Source organism: Aquarana catesbeiana, linkage group LG06, assembly GCF_042186555.1.
Source record: "Aquarana catesbeiana isolate 2022-GZ linkage group LG06, ASM4218655v1, whole genome shotgun sequence".
In the NCBI taxonomy this organism is placed as follows: Eukaryota; Metazoa; Chordata; class Amphibia; order Anura; family Ranidae; genus Aquarana; species Aquarana catesbeiana.
The window spans coordinates 110667457-110688351 of record NC_133329.1 but is presented as its reverse complement, the minus strand read 5'-3'; the positions used below and the strand labels follow the sequence as shown (position 1 = coordinate 110688351).

Below are 20895 nucleotides of genomic sequence, written 5' to 3'. Positions count from 1 at the left end.
GGTTTTGTTGTCAGAAAGTCCGATCTCGTGTACGGGGCATTAGATGCTTTTGCCTATACTGCATTCCCTTGAATTTATTCCTAAAGTCCTGGAAAATTCAAGGCAATCATCAACCTCCCCCTTGCAATTATCAATCCCCTCAGCCTTCCCACAACCCCTAAGGCCCCTTTCACACTGGGGCGAGAGGTGCGTCGGCTATTTTTAGCTGCGCTTTACCGGTGAGTTTGCGGCGCTATTTGGACGATAGCGGGGCGGTTTTACCCCTGTTATCGGCCGAGAAATGGTTAATGCATAGCTGCAGTGCCCCATTGATTTCAATGGGCAGGAGTGGTGGAGGAGCGGTATACACACCGCTCCTTCACCGCTCCAAAGATGCTTTTTACCGTCCTGCTAGCGCACTGAGCTTTCACACTGGAGACACAGCAGCGGCTGTTTCAGGTCGGTTTTTTAGCGCAATAGTGCCTGCAAAATGACCCAGTGTGAAAGGGGTCTAAGTGATGTTCCTCGTCAAAGCTACTGTCCACCAGAGGATATTACAGTTTGGGATGGCCTGATGCAGGCAAATTCAGGGTGGAAAAAAGAAAAGCATGTGGAGGTAGGCCATGTCTCTATAGACACTGCTGGTGGTAACTTTTATTTTGCTCCCCGATGATCTTTGTAATGTAGGCCTGCTGACCCTAATGGTCTCTTCTGTCATAAATGCTTCCCTCTGCCTGTCAGCAACAATGTAAACTGAGCCATGCATGCACAGCTTAGAGTACATTGACAGCACCCATTGCGTGCAGTGATGAAGTAACAATCGGCGCATCTGCGGGAGTGACGGCCATTCAAGCAGCCAAACAGCATGAACCTGGAAGGAAGACTAGGAGAAGACGGAATCACTCGAGAACTGACAGAGCAGCACTGGAGAGCTTTCCTTGACAGGTGAGTCTGTCAATTGTGCTAGTATTCAGTGCACACTAGTGCTTTAAGACATTTTCCTTCTGCGGCCTGAAATTACCGTAATTCTACCTTAAGTAGCAGAGCGTTGCCTGATCAAAATGGCCTGGCATACGGAGGGTGGAATGAAAGCTGCTTCAGGTTTGTGCAGGTAATTTTGGGTGCCTACTTCCTTTTATTTTGTCTTTTGTCTCTTCTAAAATCTCCTCTGCCTGTCCCTGTGCCATGTTCTAACCCTTCACCACTCTATCCAAAATCAAAGGCTTGAGTTCCACTTTAACACAAGTAGGCACACATACTGACACAAACATGCTATCATTTAATGATACACATAACATTGACTTGTGTAGTGGGACAAATCAGGAGTGTGGTTTTGGGGAAAGAAAAGTCATAAAAAGTAGAACAGTTACATAAAATCATTTTTTATTTACATATGTATATAAATATACATTACAAATAATTTACTTGTTTAGAAAAAAAATTAACAAAAACATCTTTTTGATTTAGTATAAAAATATGTATAGGCTGGTGCTTAATCTGGAAGTTTGTCTGTTCACTGAGTGACCGGCTGAGCTGCATGCAGCTGTGCAATGTGTAGAACTGTCAGGTTTAGACTACAGAGAGGCCTCTGGAGAACATGCAAGTAAATTCCATGAAGAACTGCAATAAAGTACAAACATTATGTGGGATGTGTAGTCCCTGCAACCACCAATCGACCCAAAGGTGAAATCTGATTGGATGCCACTGGTCTCTACACCTTACATCTTGTTTTTGCTTTGCTAAACGTTCAGTTCAGGATGGGGACTTGCAGAAAGGCAAAGTATATCTGTTTTTTAAAGGTGCATGTTCCTTTTCTAGGATGGTATGGCGCTAATACACAACCCAGTGCTATGAATCACAATATAAAGTGTACCTGTCAAAACATGCAGAACATGGCCAACCATTTTGAAAGATTTAGATATCTTGTCCTCAGTTCAGTATTCTAGAATGTGCAAGTCCAATCCCCAAGGGCCAAGATCCTTTCACCATCTTGGGATTTACTAATTCAGAGGAAAAATGTACTAACAGAAATCGGAGGAATAAAAATGCTAGTTGACTGGCTGTCTTTGGCTTGGATACTTCTTGAGTCACTGACCCAAAGCTAGCATGTGGCCACTAATGTCCGAACCGCTCAAGGTCAAAGACTCGGAAAGTATTAAACTTTTTATGGCCAAAGGTCATACTCAGGCTATACTGAGAAGCATCACAATGATAATAACTCTATAACTAATTTGCCCCTATAAATAATGTTTAACTGCAGACATGAAGCAGTTAAAACCAATGGATCACAATGACAGCCAGGCAACTAGACAAAACTGAATTAAGTAAGGTGTGGTTGACTAATGCCCAAAGGCTCTGACTGATAGGTGGCCCTCAAGGACTAGAGTCGTGCATCCTTATGCTACTTTGTTGGGCATCGGAAGGCTGGACACTTGTCAGTGCCTTTAAAATGGCTATTTCCATAGTGGATGCTAGATTCCAACATTTTTGGTCTATCCTATTACTCCATTCTGGTCTATTCCATCCGCGCTCCAAAGGTCAAAAGATAAGGTTCAGTTCAGCAAGCCTAAATGGTGTGAAGAACCTAGGCACATAGAAATGCTGTGGAGTTAATTTGGGCATGGGCCACTCAAATCTACTACAGGGATCATGCTGCTGAGCGACTACAACCTCTTACTATACAATCACCCTATATGTAACACCTTGAAATCAATGTGCTACTAATTACCAGACTGCCAACAAGAGGTTAAACAGCCAAGGTAAAAAAGAGAGAAACTGCCCATGTCTTTATCCCTAAAATATTATTTCCAAGCTATTTCAGTTCTGGAATCAAGTGGTTTGTGTACAGTATATCATGACAAAAACAGGTTAACCGTCAAAATCAATATCTGGTGCCTCTTCCACCTCCTCGCTGTCATCCACACTGTTGTGTCGCACATGCTCAGATGCTGGCTTGTGGCTCAGTGGAATGGAGAGGGCCCGATACACGGCTTCCACTGTGCTCTGGGATACATAAAATGTCAGGTTGACAGATGGCATCTTGGACCTCATTTCCTCCAAACAACGGTAGGCCTAGTCAGAGGGGGAGGACATGTTAGAAGTCAGTACTGAACTTTCTACAGCATAGTGGACCTTGTATTGAACCTTAATTAAATGAAAGTGTTTGTGTTGTCCACAACAACCAATCAGATTTGACTTTTGTTTCCTTTACCTGCACTAAGTAAATCATAGTTGGAATATAACTGACTACTTTCAGATTTCAAATATTTCAATATAATATTATGGACAACAACGTGAGATTTGATAGCATTGTAGCCTAGCAGCAGTAGAGTCCTTTGTTCATGTTCCATCAGAGACTCCATGGAGTTTGTATGTGTTCACAGAAAGATAGAGTTAAGGCATAAAAAAGACAAAGTGGTCCATCTAGTCTGCCCCTATTTGATTGTTTTTAATCTATTTGTCTGAGTACAGGTCTATGTTTGCCCCAAGCTTGTTTGAACTTGCTTATTGTTGACTGTCTACCTACCTTTGCTGAAAGTCTGCTCCAAGCATCATCTACTCTTTCAGTAAAATAATACTTTTTAAGGTTAGTTATGAACTTTCATCTTGCTAGTTTGAGGTTGTGTCCCTATGTTCTTGATCTTAGCATCATACTGTAACTAGTGCCCTCCTGAACCTTATTCACACCCTTAAAGGAGATGTCCAGCCAAAGCTCATTTGGCTGGGCTTCTCCTATGGATCACAGGAGTGCAATTTGTTTTGCACCCTGTGACCCGTTTTCAGCAGAGAGCGGACTGTGACTGACAGTCTACAGCTCTCTGCTGATGGAGCTCTGAAAACCGAGCGATCTGCGGTGTTGGATCGCTCGGTTTTCAGTGCAGAGGCATGGGGGACAGATGCAGCATAAGTCAGGTTCAGCAGCGATTTCTGAAGGTTCAGGATCCACTTGAACCACAGCAATGTGTGAACAGTTGGACACGTTGCTCGGCAAAGCCCTCGCTAATGGTTTCCTCAGCAGTAGGTTGTCTAAGGATCCCACAATGGGGATGACACAAGAGCTCATCAGTGCTAATGCTGGGGCCATCTCCTTGGTGAATACCCAAGGTGCAGACAAGAGGCTGAAGGGCAGGGTCTTGAACCGGTAGTGCAGTGGCCTCACAGCAAAGTGTAGGATTGGCTGATGCACTGGAAAGACTATGGACATGTAAGTAAGCATCTTTGATGTCCACAGAGATCCTCCCTAATGAAAGAAGGTAATGACAGATCTGGTGGATTCAATTCAGAGTTTTGAGGCCTGAATGAAGACATTTAGAGCCTTTATATAGAAGATGAAGCAAATGATTTTGGTTTGGGAACAGTGAACAGGTTGAAGTAAAATCCCTAAATCCATTCTGCTACAAAAATCATTTTTTTTAAAAGAGATAACTTAGCAAGGCCCCATTAAAAAAACAAGGTTTGGATGAAACTTGGAAACTTAATTCTGGCCTGACTGGCTAGGTTGGGTTTGGCCTGTCAAATTAGTATACAGTTTGGTTAAGACAGTGCAGATGTCAGAAGTAATGCTGAGTTCAGTGGTCAGGAGAAAATAATGTAGAATTCAGAGGTCAAAAGTAAGTAATGCATAGCTCAGATGTCAGAAGGAAGTAAAACAGAGTTCAACAGTCAGCCATAAGCAATACAGAGCGCAGGGGTCAGCAGTAAGTAATGCAGAGTTGCAGGGGTCAATAGTAATGCGGAGTGAAAAGGTCAGCAGTGTGTGTAAAGCAGAGTGCTGGGGTCAATAGTAATGCCGAGTGCAGAGGTCAGCAGTATGTATTGCAGATTGCAAAGGTCAGAAGTAAATAACGAATGCAGAGGTCAGTGATATGTAACACAGAGTTCAGGCAGTGACCACTTATGTGTTTGATCCGGTGTAGATCAGTGTGTAATCTAACATGTCCCCTGTACCCAGCTGCCAGTTACCCCCTTTACACTGCATACTCCCTCTGCACTGGATAGGTTTTTTCCCCAGGGTGCCACTGTTTGGAAATCCCCCCCCCCCCCCCCACAAGCAGAGCGCACAAGGAAGCAATGGCAAGTCATTGCTATCTGTTCTGGCTTGTTGGTCCCTGCCAATCCACCTCTCACATCCATCACAGATACTTGCTTTTGATGTCACACAGAGGCACTGGGGATAAATGCAACCACTGCACTCCACTGCACCACTCTGCATTTGGAGAGGAAGCCCTTCTGGTGGAGGGTTGGCATTGTGGGGTCGCAATCTACCCATCACCTGGCCATGATCGACGGGTAGCTCGTGATCGATGGGTTGACAACCCCCCCCCCTCCATGCTAATCAATGCAGTGACACAGATGATAGATTAGAGACAAGAAACTGAGGAGGGGACAGAAGCAAAACCACAGTTTGTTGACATCACAATCTGTTTCTTAGATTCGGTATTCTTGCTGCCAGTAGCATCCTTAATGATATTATTCAAAAGCCATTCCCAGGAGATGTTGTCCTTTGAAGGCCAAGCGGAGCCCTTTAACCAATGTTCCCTATGCAAATGTACAGACATGAGACACATGCAAGAGATGAGACAGAAGGCTTTCAGCAAACCATCACAGCTAAAATGTAATCTGATTAACATGTTCAGTCATCAAAGGATCATCCGTAGCAGTAGTTAGATTTTTTGACCAGTCAGACATGGTTTTACAAAGTAAGTTCAAAGCCAGTATTGATTGAAGGGCAGATCCCAGCAGCGTGAACAGAGCTCTAGAAAGGGCTTCTAACTGCTTATCAGTTGGGTTGGGGTATGTACTCTACCAGAATATTAAGTGCCTTGTTAGGGCAAGACATGGCCAGATCCATAGTGGGAATAGGCTAGTTCTGCACAAAGTCCTTACAAAACCGATACCAGACTAATAAACGTTTAGGGGGAACAAACTTATCAGGATGCTCTTAATAAAAACAATTGAGAAAACATTGGAAAAGTGGGTGCAAAAGGAAAGTCTTTGCAGATTTAAGAGTTATACATCCAAAGACTGGAAACAGCACTCTTATAAGCAATAGGCTAATCCTCTACTTTCCGAGTGTTGTACATTGCATCAATCAGAGCCAAAACTTTAATTTAAGAGTTCTAGCAGTAAATTGCAATTACTCAGCGGTAAGCTCACCAGTCATGAACTGGCGTGACATTGTGGTCGATGGCTCGGAAACCACTATGGATACTGGCAAATCAGATCCAGAATCTGCTGGAGAGGGCACACACATAAGTCAGCAAATATCTGGGTGATTTGGAACATCAAGTTAAAAACCTCAGTCTAAACGACAGTGGATCCAGCCACACCTGATGGAGCTAAAGTGGGTTCAAAGGACTAGATAGACACTAAGAGCAGAGGGAAACACGATTCTAGATTGCAGACGTCAGGAACATTAGTAGGCACAGTGCAAGCAGCCCTGGTGCCATTAGGAAGTGAACTGGGGGCACCTGGCACAGCAGCACTGCCCCCTCCCCCCCATGCCTAGAATCAGACATGTTGCGATCGCATGACAGTAAGGCAATGTAGAGGCTCAGGGTAGGAGACAAGATCTCAAGTACACACAAAACCTGGACAACTGGTAGCAGTTGAGAGTCTAAAGGTGCCCAAAGTCACTGTAGGTGGGCAACAGGAACAGTTTGAAGTTTCACACGGTTGTCTGTAGACAGGAGGATTAGTGGGAGATGCTTCCTTGAAGTTGTATGGTGTGAAAGTATCACTCCTCCCAGTGGATGACGTCACAGCTCAGTCCCACAGCGTTAACTCTTATTGTGGCAATAATGGTGCACAGTGACCTATACAAATTAAGTTTAGGTGCTTGGCCTGACCAGCTTGTTTACTAAGTAAGTCTTTAGACACAGGACAAGTGGTAAGGCAATGTCAGTGGCTCTGAACATGGTAAGTGCTCTGCAGCTAGCAAGCTGATGATGAAAGCACCGAAAGGCTGCAATCCAAGATTAAACTCCAGAAGCCATGTAGCGAAGAGTCTTGTAGAGAAGAATCAAAGACACTAGCATAAAATAGGTTAGTCTTTAACACAGTAGAGCTGAAGAAAGGACATTAGGACACTTGCAAAGAACTGAGGTCTACTGGTAATAGAAGGGGTTAAATTGGGCTGGCCCACAGTTTTTTTGTTTGCCAGTGTCCAGTCCTCCTGTAGGTGGCAGTAAGGCCTAAAAGTTAAAGATTTCTGTGTCCCTCAATTGATGAGAAAAGAAAGTAAGCAGCTGGGTGGGGTTGGCTAAGTCTGTCTAGGTCAGGAGGGCTAGGGAGGATGGGCTAGTATATGTTTTACTGTAAATGGATTTGTCCTTTAAGATGACTATAGGAATAAAGGCACCACCATTCTTATTTGCATAATCTGACCCCTGACAATATCTGTAGGTGTAAACTACTTTAAGCAGAAACACTCTGGTGACATTGGAGTTCCTGTATAGGCAATGGAGAGGGGTGGAGGAGGTGTAGTTGTACACTTTTTGATGGAAGCTTATTTAGGAGAATACTCAAAGCAATCAGACTAGCTTTTCTAACCTGTACAATATCTTCATCCTCACGAACAGTTATGCAGGATTGAGGCACACCACAGAGTGTTGTGTGAACAGGCCAAAATCAGCTGAATTGGGTGACTGTCAACTATCTATTACATAATGGTAAACAATTTACCTATACGGGTCATGTCATTCATTTGGATTTATATCAGCAGTTCAATAATTGACCTACTACTTCTTTTCCAGAGAAGACAACGCAATCTGATACATAACTAAAAAAGATCTGTAAACTCCTTGTTTTACCTTCTGGAAGTCTCCTTGCTGTGTGTAATGTTCCACCAGCACAGCATACACATCCCCAAAACGCACAGCACTCTCCAGATCTGGCTCTTCCAGCAGCAGTTCGCACTGCCTGATAGCTTCTTGCTTGTCTACAGAATAGGATCTGCAACAATAACAAACGATTACTCAAGTGTTTAACAATGATTAAAATCACATTCTGTTACAATAGATCAGGGGTGCTCTTTCTTTTGAAGAGCGAGGGCCACTTAAGTGATTTCGTAACCAGGCCACAATGAAGTATGGGCTAATACTGCCCCCCAAACCTCAAATGTAAACGGGCCCTTACTGTCCTCAACCACCTATAAGGCTGATTTCACACTGATGCTCTTCGGTTTACTCACACCATGGGTGCAGAGCAGTGCACAAACGGCTTGGTTGCAATGAGCCATAGACTTCTATTACATGTTTTGGTGTGGTTCAGTTTTTGAAAGCGCACCAAACGGATGCATTTAGGAGTTTTAGTGTGCTTTCAGAAAGCGCACCAAACTAGCAGGATGTAATAGAAGTCTATGACTCATTGCAGCTAAGCCACAGGTGCACTGCATTGTAGCTGCAAATCAGTGTGAAACTGACTTAATAACCATTGCAAAACTATTGCTCATATGTGCCCAAACGCTGCAAAACTCAGATATTATGCCAATTGCTGTAATGCCCATTGTGATTTTCATAAACTGCCCTTCCTTCACTATCTACTTCTGCAGGAATTGCCGGCTGTAGAAAATGTTGCTGTCCCAGGCGGAGTGCATTTGGTATCACTCTGCCTGGGACAGGAGTAAGCGCTATAGAGGAATCATCGGCTTGTGCTTGTTTCTTCTACCTGCAGCTCCATCCACAACATTGATGCTCTGGAATGGCGGGTCGGCAACTTGTGATCTGGGCTTGCCAACCCACAATCCCAGAGCAGGAGGTTGCAGGCCACATCAGAGGGTGCTGCGAGCCACCGGTTTGGCACCCTTGCAATAGATACTTAAAATGTGTATTGACTACAAATGTACTAACATTTCCCAATATTATGGCTTCCTCTGCTACAGACAAGGACAGTGAGCTGTAATGACTGGTCCCTCTTACTCCACCTATAACCTAGCTAATCTGTATCTACTGTGTTATTTTCACCTGGTAGATGACCTCTCAGTCTCATTTTTAGGTACCTGCACGGGCAGATGCAGGACACACAAAGAGACTATTGGTTTTGTAAAAGTAAAAGGGTGATTCATCCAAAACTGTCACAAAGCGTCTGCACTTTTTTAGTTTTACCACACTGCTGTTACTGACAGGTTCACTTTAAAGGAAACCTATGAGGACAGTCGCATAGCAGCTGTCATTGCTTCATAAAAGGTACAAGCTTCAGGGATGTCATCGTGATCCTGGCCTCTTAACATCTAGAACAAGAATGAAGCCAGGGAGATCTAAAAATCTGAATTTCCATTCTAAATTCTTTTAATATGTCAGTGGTTCACTGGGTAGTAACAACAGATTTAAGATGACATGTCTGGAGCATGCATCCCAATGAATTTAAAGGAAAAACACTGCAAGTAAGCATTTAAAATACTTGATTTTCTATGATTTCTAGCTACAATTTGTTTAAGTTAGTGAGTGGGTCTTTTTAAAGTGGGGATTGTATAAGTATCAAATGAATTTAGGTGTCCAGCTTCAAAAATCACCTAATATGCATGTTAGCAGCCCCACCTCCAGATTCAGAAATTAAAACAAAATGATTAGGTTATACTTTGAGATATATACAGGCTTGATGTTTTAAACTCTAAAATAGAATATGTTTAGGCTGATTTTTTTAGACTCACCTGCGAGCTTGAATAAATCTTTTTACCAGCGTCAGCTTGTTCTGCATTTCAGACAGTTTTCTTTCCTGTTCCTCTGGGCTTCTCATCTTGGCTTTTGTCAGACATTTGTAGGCCTCAGTCAGAGCTCCCAGTGCCTTCTCATAGTTCTGGTACTCATCAATCTCCACCTAAAAATCATCATCCACTTGTCTTATTTTACCAGTTTAGTTAATCTTTAAAGCGGAACTCCAGGAATTTTCTTTTTTGCAGACTTACATTGATCCAGCTTGGCTTGATGTAAGTACCTAATGTATATCTGATATACAGTATCTCACAAAAGTGAGTACACCCCTCACATTTTTGTAAATATTTTATTACATCTTGTCATGTGACAACACTAAAGAAATGACACTTTTCTACAATGTAAAGTAGTGAGTTTACAGCTGTCCCCTCAAAATAACTCAACACACAGCCATTAATGTCTAAACCGCTAGCAAGAAAAGTGAGTACACCCCTAAGTGAAAATGTCCAAATTTGGCCCAAAGTGTCAATATTTTGTGTGGCACCATTATTTTCCAGCTCTGCCTTAACCCTCTTGGGCATGGAGTTCACAAGAGCATCACAGGTTCCCACTGGAGTCCTTTTCCACTCCTCCATGAAGACATCACAGAGCTGGTGGATGTTAGAGACCTTGCGCTCCTTCACCTTCCATTTGGGATGCCCCACAGATGCTCAATAGGGTTTAGGTCTGGAGACATGCTTGGCCAGTCCACCACCTTAACCCTCAGCTTCTTTAGCAAGGCAGTGGTCGTCTTGGAGGTGTGTTTGTGGTCATTATCATGTTGGAATACTGCCCTGCGGCCCAGTCCCTGAAGGGAGGGGATCATACTCTGCTTCAGTATGTCACAGTACATGTTGGCATTCATGGTTCCCTCAATGAACTGTAGCTCCCCAGTGCCGGTAGCACTCATACAGCCCCAGACCATGACACGCCCACCACCATGCTTGACTGTGTAGGCAAGACACACTTGTCTTTGTACTCCTCACCTGGTTGCCGCCACACACGCTTGACACCATCTGAACCAAATAAGTTTATCTTGGTCTCATCAGACAATAGGACATGGTTCCAGTAATCCATGTCCTTAGTCTGCTTGTCTTCGGCAAACTGTTTGCAGGCTTTCTTGTGCATCATCTTTAGAAGAGGCTTCCTTCTGGGACGACAGCCATGCAGACCAAATTTTATGCAGAGTGCGGCGTATTGGTCTGAGCACTGAGAGGCTGACCCCCAACCCCTTTAACCGCTGCAGCAATGCTGGCAGATTTCATACATCTATTTCCCAAAGACAACCTCTGGATATGACGCTGAGCACGTGCACTCAACTTCTTTGGTCGACCATGGCGAGGCCTGTTCTGAGTGGAACCTGTCCTGTTAAACCACTGTATGGTCTTGGCCACCGCGCTGCAGCTCAGTTTCAGGGTCTTGGCCATCTTTATGTAGAGCAACATTTATTTTTTTCAGATCCTCAGATAGTTCTTTGCCATGAGGTGCCATGTTGAACTTCCAGTGACCAGTATGAGAGAGTGAGAGCAAAAACACCAAATTTAACACACCTGCTCCTCATTCACACCTGAGACCTTGTAACACTAATGAGTCACATGACTCCGAGGAGGGAAAATGGCTGTGTGTTGAGTTATTTTCAGGGGACAGCAAATTCACACTGTTATACAAGCTGTACACTCACTATTTTACGTTGTATCAAAGTGCAATTTCTTCAGTGTTGTCACATGAAAAGATATAATAAAATATTTACAAAAATTTGAGGGGTGTACTTACTTTTGTGAGATACTGTATATAGGGCTGCCAGGGAAGCAGAAAATGACTACAGTAATAGCAACAATCTTCCGGGTGCTGCTCCAACAGTTTCCCCTCTGTACACTGAACACAGAGGAATGCTTGATTGGCACCACCATCATTCAGTGTATGTCTTGCATTTTTTGCAATGAATACAAGGTTCTCTCTGGATGTGACATCTGCTCCTCCTCTTTGCCTCATCCAATCAGAGAATGTGCAGCAAACAACTTCCTGTCTTCAGTGTGCAGATGGAAAGCCGCTGGAGCAGCACCCAGAAGATCACAGCTATCACTATATGTAGCACAACCCATTCTGGATATCAAATATGGAAACTTACATCGTGCCAAGCTGGACCAATGTAAGTTTGCAAAAAAGATAATTCCTGGAGTTCCACTTTAAATAAAGAGTCCATTCCTACATGCACTTACCTGAGCACAGGCATCATAGAAGCCAGCTAAAAGGTCAAGTGCCCTGCCCTTTGTGTAGAAGGTGATGATGTTATTGACAATGTAGGGGTCTTGGCGCCAGTCCAGAGACTGTAGATAATTGGCTGCCATGATATAAATTTCCTTTTGACGGGACACTCCAGCAAAGAAGACAATCTTCTCAGTGTCACCAGACTTAAGTAAGGACCTCATGGCCTGGAAAAGAAGACATATTTGATGAGCCCTATTATTATGATACAGGATTTATTTAGCGCTAACAGTTTACGCAGTGCTTTACAATATAAAAAGGGAGATAATACAGTTATAATACAATAAAATACAAGAGGATTAAGAGGGCCCTGCTCAGAAGAGCTTACAATCTAATTGGTTGGGGCAGGTGGTACAAAAGGTTGTAACTGTGGGGAATGAGCTGATGGAAGTGGTAAAAGATTAGTTAGAGACGTTATAGGCTTCTCTGAAGAGATGAGTTTTCAGGGATCGCCTGAAGGTAGCAAGAGTAGGGGATAGCCAGACAGGTTGAGGTAGCGAGTTCCAGAGGATGGGAGATGCTCTGGAGAAATCCTGGAGACAAGAATGAGAGGAGGAGACGAGAGAGCTTGAGAAGAGCGGAGAGGACGGTTTGGGTGATATTTGGAGACAAGATTGGTGATGTAGCTCGGGGCAGAGTTGTGAATGGCTTTTTATGTTGTGGTTAGTATTTTTAATTTAATTCGCTGGGTGATTGGGAGTCAGTATAGGGATTGGAGGAGAGGGTTGGCAGACACTGAGCGGTAGGTAAGGTGGATAAGTCTGGCAGCAGCATTCATGATAGACTGAAGAGGGGATAGCCTATGGAGAGGCAGGCCAATGAGAAGGGAGTTGCAATGGTCAAGGCGAGAGATAACAAGGGAGTGAATGAGGAGCTTGGTGGTTTAATTTGTTAAAAAGTGGCGAATTTTAGAGATGTTACGGAGGTGAATTCTACAAACTTTTGATAACAATTGGATTTGAGGCTGAAATGACAAGTCAGAGTCTAGGATTACACCGAGTACCCTGGCATGAGGGGAGGGACTGATGGTTGCATTGTTGATTTTGATGGAAAAGTCATGGAGGGGGCATGGGCGGGGGGAATATTAATAGCTACGTTTTAGAGAGATTTTGTGTTTTCTGTGAAGGGTACTATTAAAGTGTTACTAACCCCCCCACCCCCCCCCCTGCAGTGCCCACAGCTTATAAATCTTCCTTTTACATTAAAATAATGCCACTATATATCTTTTTAGCTGATCTGCATACCACGGTCACGTGATAAACTGCAGGGTCTGCCCGAGTGCTGAGTGTTCAGGTAGAAGGAGATTTCCACTACAGCCTGTGTCCACATGCTGTTATGGGAGGTGGATCATCCATGAATCAAGATGTGACATCCCACCCACTGCGTTCTTTTTAAGTTACTGGACATGGAGGAGGAGGGAGGGGCTGGGCTGTCATTTAGCATCTGTATACATGCCCACATGTGTGATGTCAATATTATGTGACCTGACTAGCTCAGCTCAACAAGGAAATATTCTCTACACAGCAATAGAGACCAAACTGAGCATGTGCAGGAGGACCACTCTGACTGTGTCTTATCTGGCATTGCCCATAGAGACCCTGCAGGAGGGAGAGGATCAGAGAAGACAGGATCAAAGAGCCTTTTGACACAATACAGAGGATTAACCCCTTAAGTTCCACAGTGAGTATAACAAGCATGCTGTTCTGCAAATACAGACAGATTTTACTGTTGTAGGTTTAGTAACACTTTAATGATACAGCATACAAAAGCATTTTCAACAGTTGTGTGCTTTCAACTTTGTGGCAACAGCTTGGGGGGGGGGGGGGGGGGGGGGCAGCATATTTCAGGGGTTTTGAGCTGCCTTCTTCATCAAGGTTGGACAAAAGGGAATCCAGACTACAGGATGTAAGTATCTGGAGGGTGTGATTTTTGTAGGAGCACAAAACTTGATCAAATTGCTATTACCCCAGATGAGTCCTGATAAAAGGAGTTCCTCAAAATCCACAATATGTGTTGGCTTTTAAAATGATACTACGATTATTAAACTAAATGTGGACTTCCAGCACCCCTTTGGCCCCGTTTTTCTTGAATTTCTTACATACCGATCTAAAGCCTAACAACGGGCTCTGTGTAGATTTTCAAAAACCTACTTCACAAAAGTTAAAACAGACATAATTTGGAAGGACTTTCCTACCTTCAGCTTGTTTCCAGCCTGGGTGTATTTCTTGGTGGCAAGATGATAGTTCCCTTGCCTCATGCAGCAGTCTGCAATGCGCTCCAGCAGCTCTCGCCTCGCTTCCTCGCTGAGCTCCTTGGAGTTTTTAGACACCGTCATTTTTTCGGCCATGTCTTCCGTGATGATGAGGTTCTGCTCTAGGCAGAGCTGAAGTGCATCGTAGTACTGCAGAACAATTACATACCAGTGAAAGAAAAGGTTTTAATATATTTTTAAAGAATATTAAATACCGTACTTAAAAAGGCAAAGTTTAGAGTTGAAATTTTGTAGATCTAAACCCGATCACTAAAATCTCATATACGCTTTAACAGTTTAATATCATTTTAAATGTTAGGCCTCATTCACACGAGGTGGGTCCGTTTCAGCGGAGTCCGTCAGCTCAGCAGGAGATCTCTCCGTTGATCTCCGCTGAGCCGGCGGATGACAGGTCCGTCTCTGCTCACTGAGCGGGGAGGGGCCTGTCAGAGCGCCGCTGATTCCGATGAAGAGATCAGAAGAAAACAGACAGCATGTCCGTTTTCATCAGTTCTCAGCCAATCTAATCCGTCAAGATGGATGGCGAACGTATCGCCATCCGTCTGAATTTAGCGGATCAGATGGCAGACGGGTGTTAGCGGGCACATCTCCGCTGACATCTGCATGCCCATAGGAGCCAATAGATGGCCCGCTCCGATCAGCCTGAAAAAACGGATAGGCGGATCGAAGTAGGCTTGCCATGTGAAAGGGGCCTTAGTCTTTAGTTCATTAAAATAATTACTGGTGATCCTGTTATGTAGGTCCTTGTTCAGTTACTTCCTGTTATAGAATGACAACTGTCTCCCAACTGGCTACTACATTGTCACCCTGTTACATTAGTCCCTGGTTGAGGACACAGTTTGCACAGGAATGGTACGCCATTGTCACTATCAGGAAACCTGTCCAGATCAATAATGTGCATTCATCGCTAGACTGCATGCAAGTAGACAGGAATTGACTGAAAAAAAGCTGGAGAAGATCAGAAGTGAGATGCAAAAATAGGATTAAATGTACAAAAATAATATTTAAAAAAAAAACATGACTATTTGAGATAGATTTATGCTTTAGAAAACGAAATTTCATCTAGTCGAGGTTAGATCTAATATAACATGTGCAAGTTGATTTACCTTTTTAGCTGCTAAAAGCAACTCCACAGCCTTTTCAAACTGGTTGTGCTGGATGAAAAAATCTGAGCAACGAGCAAGTAAGGCTGGGTCTGACTTTTCATCCAGTTCCTCCGCTATTAACTGTAGAGCGCCAAACTGCTCAGTGGCAAATGCCAACTCCAGTGCCTTAGAGAGGTGACCCGACTGAGACCAAAAAAAGACAAGAAACAATATGGCATCATATTTATTTTTACTGAAAATATCAGGTACAAGAATCTGTAAACACAAGGTTAAAGGAGAAGTATAGCCATATACTACAGAAGTATAGTATAGTATATTATAGTATAGTACTGTATATCCACCTTACCACTGTTCAGTGTCTGCTACTCCTCTCTGTCAATCCCTTCACTGGCTTCCAATGAATTAAATTCAAAATAACAACAATTTACAAAGTCATCCACAACTCTGCCCCCAGCTACATCACTAACCTAGTCTCAAAATGCCAACCAAATCGTTCTTTGTTCCTCCCAAGACCTCCTGCTCTCTAGCTCCCTCTTCACCTCCTCCCATGCTCGCCTCCAGGACTTTTCCCGAGCCTCTCCTATCCTATGGAACTCCCTACCCCAATCTGTCTGACTATCATCTACTCTGCTTTTACTAAATCCCTGAAAACCCTTCTCATCCGAGAAGCCTATTCTGCCCCTACCTAACAACTGTACTTTTATTTTCTCCAATAGATCTTCCACCAAGTTATCAACTTTTGTATCACTTGATCCTCCCTTTTAGATTGTAAGCTCTAACAAGCAGGGCCCTCTGATTCCTCCTGTACTGAATTGTGTTGTAACTGTACTGTCTGCTCTCATGTTGTAAAGCGCTGTGCAAACTGCTGGCGCTATATAAATCCTGAATAATAATAAATAATAATATAGCCAAAGCTTCTATGGCTTACAGGAGCACAGTTCGTTCTGCACTCCTGTGACCCGTTTTCAGCCAACAGCAGAAAATGGAATATCTCTGGCTGATCATCTGATCCCCACAATATTTTAACTTGTGGACATTTTTAAACTCTACTCCTGATCTACAATATACCTTGTGATAAAGCATAACAGCTCTATCCATCTGCTCCCCCTGCTCCTCATAATAACGTGCAGCATCCATCATATCCTCCGGAGTGCTCAGCAAAGCAAGGTTCATGAGTTGATCATCAAGATTGTTCTCCTGTAGTGAAGAGAAAACCAACATCACAATCATCTTCAGTAAACTAGCTGTTTAAGTAACGCAGCCTTTGTACAAGTCTACCTTGCAGAGTCGGATAGCGTTGTTGTAAGCTTGCGCCCTGGTGTAGAAGTGCACAGCTTGTTTCAGATCCCCTTGGCTTTCATACTGACGTGCCAGGTGGTAGGAAGCTGCCAAGTTACCGGTCTCATTGGCTATCTCTGCCGCCTGGAGAAAAAGAGCACATCTCTAATAGCACATCTGTCCAACAATGGGCAACGCTACTCACAATAAAAAAAAAACAAAAAACTATGGATGCAGTGGAAGATTTATTGCCTGACAAAAAACTGTGAAACAAAACAAGACTGTAGAAAAGAGAGATACATTAAAGCCATTTATGCCAGAGAGTAAATATGGTGTACATGGTGCAACTGTCCCTAGGCTACTAGGGGCAAAGTCACCAAATATAATTAAATATAATTAAGGCTCTTTTGTGTTCTCATTACATTATGCAGTAGAATTTTCTTTCCTATATGTCCCTATTTTCCTTCAGTTACCTGCTGTTGTTTTTCAGTAAGCCTATTTGTGATATTAGCTGTACCCCAAGTTACTGAAGAGAACCTTAGGGTGGTAGCTATCAGCAGTGGCTGAATAGAAGAAAGCAGGCTCAGCTCTTCGGTAATTCTGCTTTATATCAATTGCACATAGACGTATTAGTCCGTTCACAGAGCAAAGATTATAACCAAAGTGCAGTAATCAGATGCAGCCAATCAAACTTCCTCATTAACAAGCATCCTGTAGTCATACCTATGAAAGATGAACTCTGAGTGATTGCTGAGGGCTATATTACTGTGCCCTTATTGAAGCATAACTAAACGCAAAAACAAAAATAAAGTATATTGCAGTTTACCTGTCCTTTGATGTGATGGTTGAATTAATTTTCTTTTTTCAAGCTAAAAATATTTTCCGCAAGTGCATATAAATACCTGGTAATTTTGCCAGAAATGCAGTGTCCCTGTCACTTTCTGTGAGCTGAAAATATAGCGCAAACATCCTTATCTGTGTTGTGCAAATTACTCATTCCGTCAGCCTCACATTCAACATGGTGGCTACAATGGCTGTCCCATAGATATAGCGGAGAAGTAAATGTAGCCACCAGGGGACAGAAAGGCAAGCCATAGATGATGCAATTTTCTTTTCTGCAACTATGGGTTGCAGAAAAACAAATAGCTCAATTATCCCATCAACACTAAATGTGTTGATGGGATAATTGAGGAATCCCTCCCATGGGGCTATTGTGTTCTGCTGGCAGGAAGCCCTCCCTGCCAGCAGAACACAATGATTACTGCCGGCAGTAATCACATGCATACAATCCAACAGGCTGGTCGTACCCAAGTCCATCAATTGATTGACTTTAGTACAACCAGCCTGCCCATAGATGGTTTGAATCTCGGCCGGTCCCTGCTGAACCAGTCAACATTTGATCCATCTATGGCCGGCTTAAGAGTTATTTACAAGATTAGCAGGTAAAAATCCTGAAAAGTGAAAACGAATGCAGCCACTAGATCTAAGCAATGCCAAGCTGCAGTATACTGTACATTTGTTTTTGGGTTTATATACTCCTTAAATAAGGCTAATATTGGTCTTGCTGTACATCCTGGCTTCTTACCTTTTGAATGTTCCTCAGGAAGCAATGCACTCGCACCAGAGACAGGTAGTCCTGAGCCATCTCATAGTACGTGAGGGCACTGTCCAGGTCAGCCTGGCTTTCCAAGTACTGAGCCCACCACTTCCAAAGATTTCTGCACAATGCCAAACAGAGAAAAAGAGTTAGTGGGTCTGGAAACATCAACCAACTTCCTCATTTATATACAGCTTTGACCACTGATACTCATCTAGTAATGCGGGAAGCAACTGGGCAAGTATGACAGCTTGGAATTTTCTGGATTTAAGCAATAACACTGTAAAAATCATTTGTGTCTAGTAATTCACAGCTGTCAGTCAGCATACATCAGTAAAGGCTGCTGCAAACCAATGATTTTAGTCTCCTGTTATTACTTTCTTGACTCAAGTGCGGCCCCCAACATCACCAAAGGGCCACACATAAAAATCAGTGAATATTTATGGCCAGAGACAGCAGACATACAACAGGATATAGTGAAAGACTGTGGGCATAATACTAGAGATGGTCAGCAACTGTGAGACTGTAGACATAATAAAAGAAATGATTAAAGACTGTGGACATGATACAAAAGATGGCCAGAGAATGTGGACATGATACAAGAGATGGTCAGAGACTGTGAGACTGTGAGACTGTAGACATAATAAAAGAAATGATGAAAGACTGTGGACATAATACAAGAGATGGTCAGAGACTGTGGACATGATACAAGAGATGGTCAGAGACCGTGTACATGATACATGAGATGGTCAGAGACCGTGTACATGATACATGAGATGGTCAGAAACTGTAGGCATCATACAAGAGATGGTCAGAGACTGTGGACATAATACAAGAGCTGGTCAAAGACTGTGGACATGATACAAGAAATGGTCAGAGACTGTGGACAAGCTGCAGGAGACCGTGAACATGCTATAGCATGTGTTAGAGACTAGGGACATACTTCAGGATACAGTCCTAAACTAGAGACATATTACATGAGAGTGGGAATCACTACCCAAACAGGGCAATAGGAAAACACAGATTAGTGTCTGCAGGGGCCTCGAGGGCCGCACATAAATTACCAAAGGGCAACATGGGACCCCAGGGCTGCAGGTTGGACACCAGAGTTCAAAGGCCGGCCATACACGGTTCAAATCTCCTGCTCTTGTGGAACCGGCCGAGATTCAATTAGTTAATAGACAGGCTGAATGTAGCAAGTTCATCAACTGATCAACTTGGGTACAACCAGCCTGCTGGATTCGCTTCCAATTATCACAAGCGGCTGCTATAGCCAGTAGCGATAATCACTGTCTTCTCCCAGCAGGATGGCTTCCCCCGCGCCCGCCCCAGCACTACCGCCGGGAGAAGACAATTGCTGATCATCACAGCACAGCACTATCTGTGTTAATGGGGGAATCATGCAAATTTCTTTCCTGCAACCAAAGAGATTTGCACCATATATGGCTGGCCTAAGTGATATCCTCTTCTGCAGAAGACACATAGATGGAGCTAGGGGAGGGGGAGGGGACCACCTCAAGTTACATATGTACACAGTGGTTGAACAGACACTGGAGCCATTAGTAACATCAATTAACAAACTTCAGCAAATCAACTCTATAAATTGTACTGTGGCTGCTGATCTTACTTGTCTTTCTTCTTATTGATGTAGCTCTCCAAGGCCTGCGGATCTTCCAGAAGCATTCTTGGAACCTCAAAGCGGTGTGTATCTGACTTCTCGTAGCTACAAAGAAAAAGAAAAAAATAGGCATGAGATAGTAATGACTAGCTATGATATGTTACTAATTATTCTTTTTTTTGGATTAGAGAGAAACAAGCATTAGTGAATATTTTCTGTATCTAAGGTGAGAGTGGAGGACAATTCCCAGCCCTTCACTTGGTACAGATAGACTCAAGCATTTTCAAATATAGCAGAATCTGTAAAGAACACTCTGCTGTACAGAAGAGCTTCAGGCTGGGGAGGGAGAAGCTGCACAATCAGCCAATCAGTTGTGTTGCAATACAAGAAGCATGCTGATATGGAAAGAGAGCACAGTAAAAGAGAGGTGAGCTCACCACTGTGCCACTGCTCTTTTTGTTACCCCATTAATAGGCTGAGGGTGGGGAGGAAACCTGTAACTGTGCTAAACTGCAACTGAAAAAAATCAGGTCTCCTGCTCTGCTAAAAGGGGCTTTGCTGTGCAGCAGAACTGTTTAAAAATTGAAATTCTTTGGCAGGTAAGCCGTCTCATATATATGTTTTTTATATACATTTATACAGTATATATATATTTTTTATACATTACATTTTTTTGCCTGGAGCTTGGCTTTATTTCCAAAAATATAACAGTCTCAATGGGAACACTTACTAGTTGAGGGAATCATTGCGGTCTCCCAAGGCTTCCATGTGCTTGGCATACTGGTAGTAGGTGGTGCGCAGGTGTACTCGGTCATGGTTCTCTGCAATCTCCATGGCTTTTTTCCACTGTCCCCACGCCTGGTACAGTTTGTTCAGAAGATCATAACGCTTACAAGTTTTATACAGCTGTTCTGCATCTTCCTGTATAGCAAGAGGACATAGATCACATGAATCAACATATTTACAGATGGCATTGTGCAGAAATCTGGGCCTTAACATATAAGTACCCGATACCACTAACCCTTGTTCACCTCATTACAATTATATTATAGCTTTCCCTAATATGTGGATTTGGTAATATCCCTGCTGCA

At 43.2% G+C, this 20895-nt stretch overlaps 1 protein-coding gene across 1 annotated transcript in view; it reads right to left on the bottom strand.

The window, feature by feature from the left end:
- Nucleotides 1-1345: 1345 nt before the first annotated feature.
- IFT140 (intraflagellar transport 140) overlaps nucleotides 1346-20895 on the bottom strand; it is a 205630-nt gene continuing 186080 nt past the window's right edge. Inside the window, exons 20-30 of the mRNA XM_073636682.1 lie at nucleotides 20535-20725; nucleotides 19814-19909; nucleotides 18175-18307; nucleotides 16590-16733; nucleotides 16380-16508; nucleotides 15312-15494; nucleotides 14128-14334; nucleotides 11888-12100; nucleotides 9629-9795; nucleotides 7791-7932; nucleotides 1346-3051 (exon numbers count right to left, since the gene is read on the bottom strand). Of these exons, the coding sequence (XP_073492783.1) occupies nucleotides 2848-3051; nucleotides 7791-7932; nucleotides 9629-9795; nucleotides 11888-12100; nucleotides 14128-14334; nucleotides 15312-15494; nucleotides 16380-16508; nucleotides 16590-16733; nucleotides 18175-18307; nucleotides 19814-19909; nucleotides 20535-20725 (1809 nt within the window). The 3' untranslated portion in view covers nucleotides 1346-2847. The remainder of the gene's footprint in view (nucleotides 3052-7790; nucleotides 7933-9628; nucleotides 9796-11887; nucleotides 12101-14127; nucleotides 14335-15311; nucleotides 15495-16379; nucleotides 16509-16589; nucleotides 16734-18174; nucleotides 18308-19813; nucleotides 19910-20534; nucleotides 20726-20895) is intronic.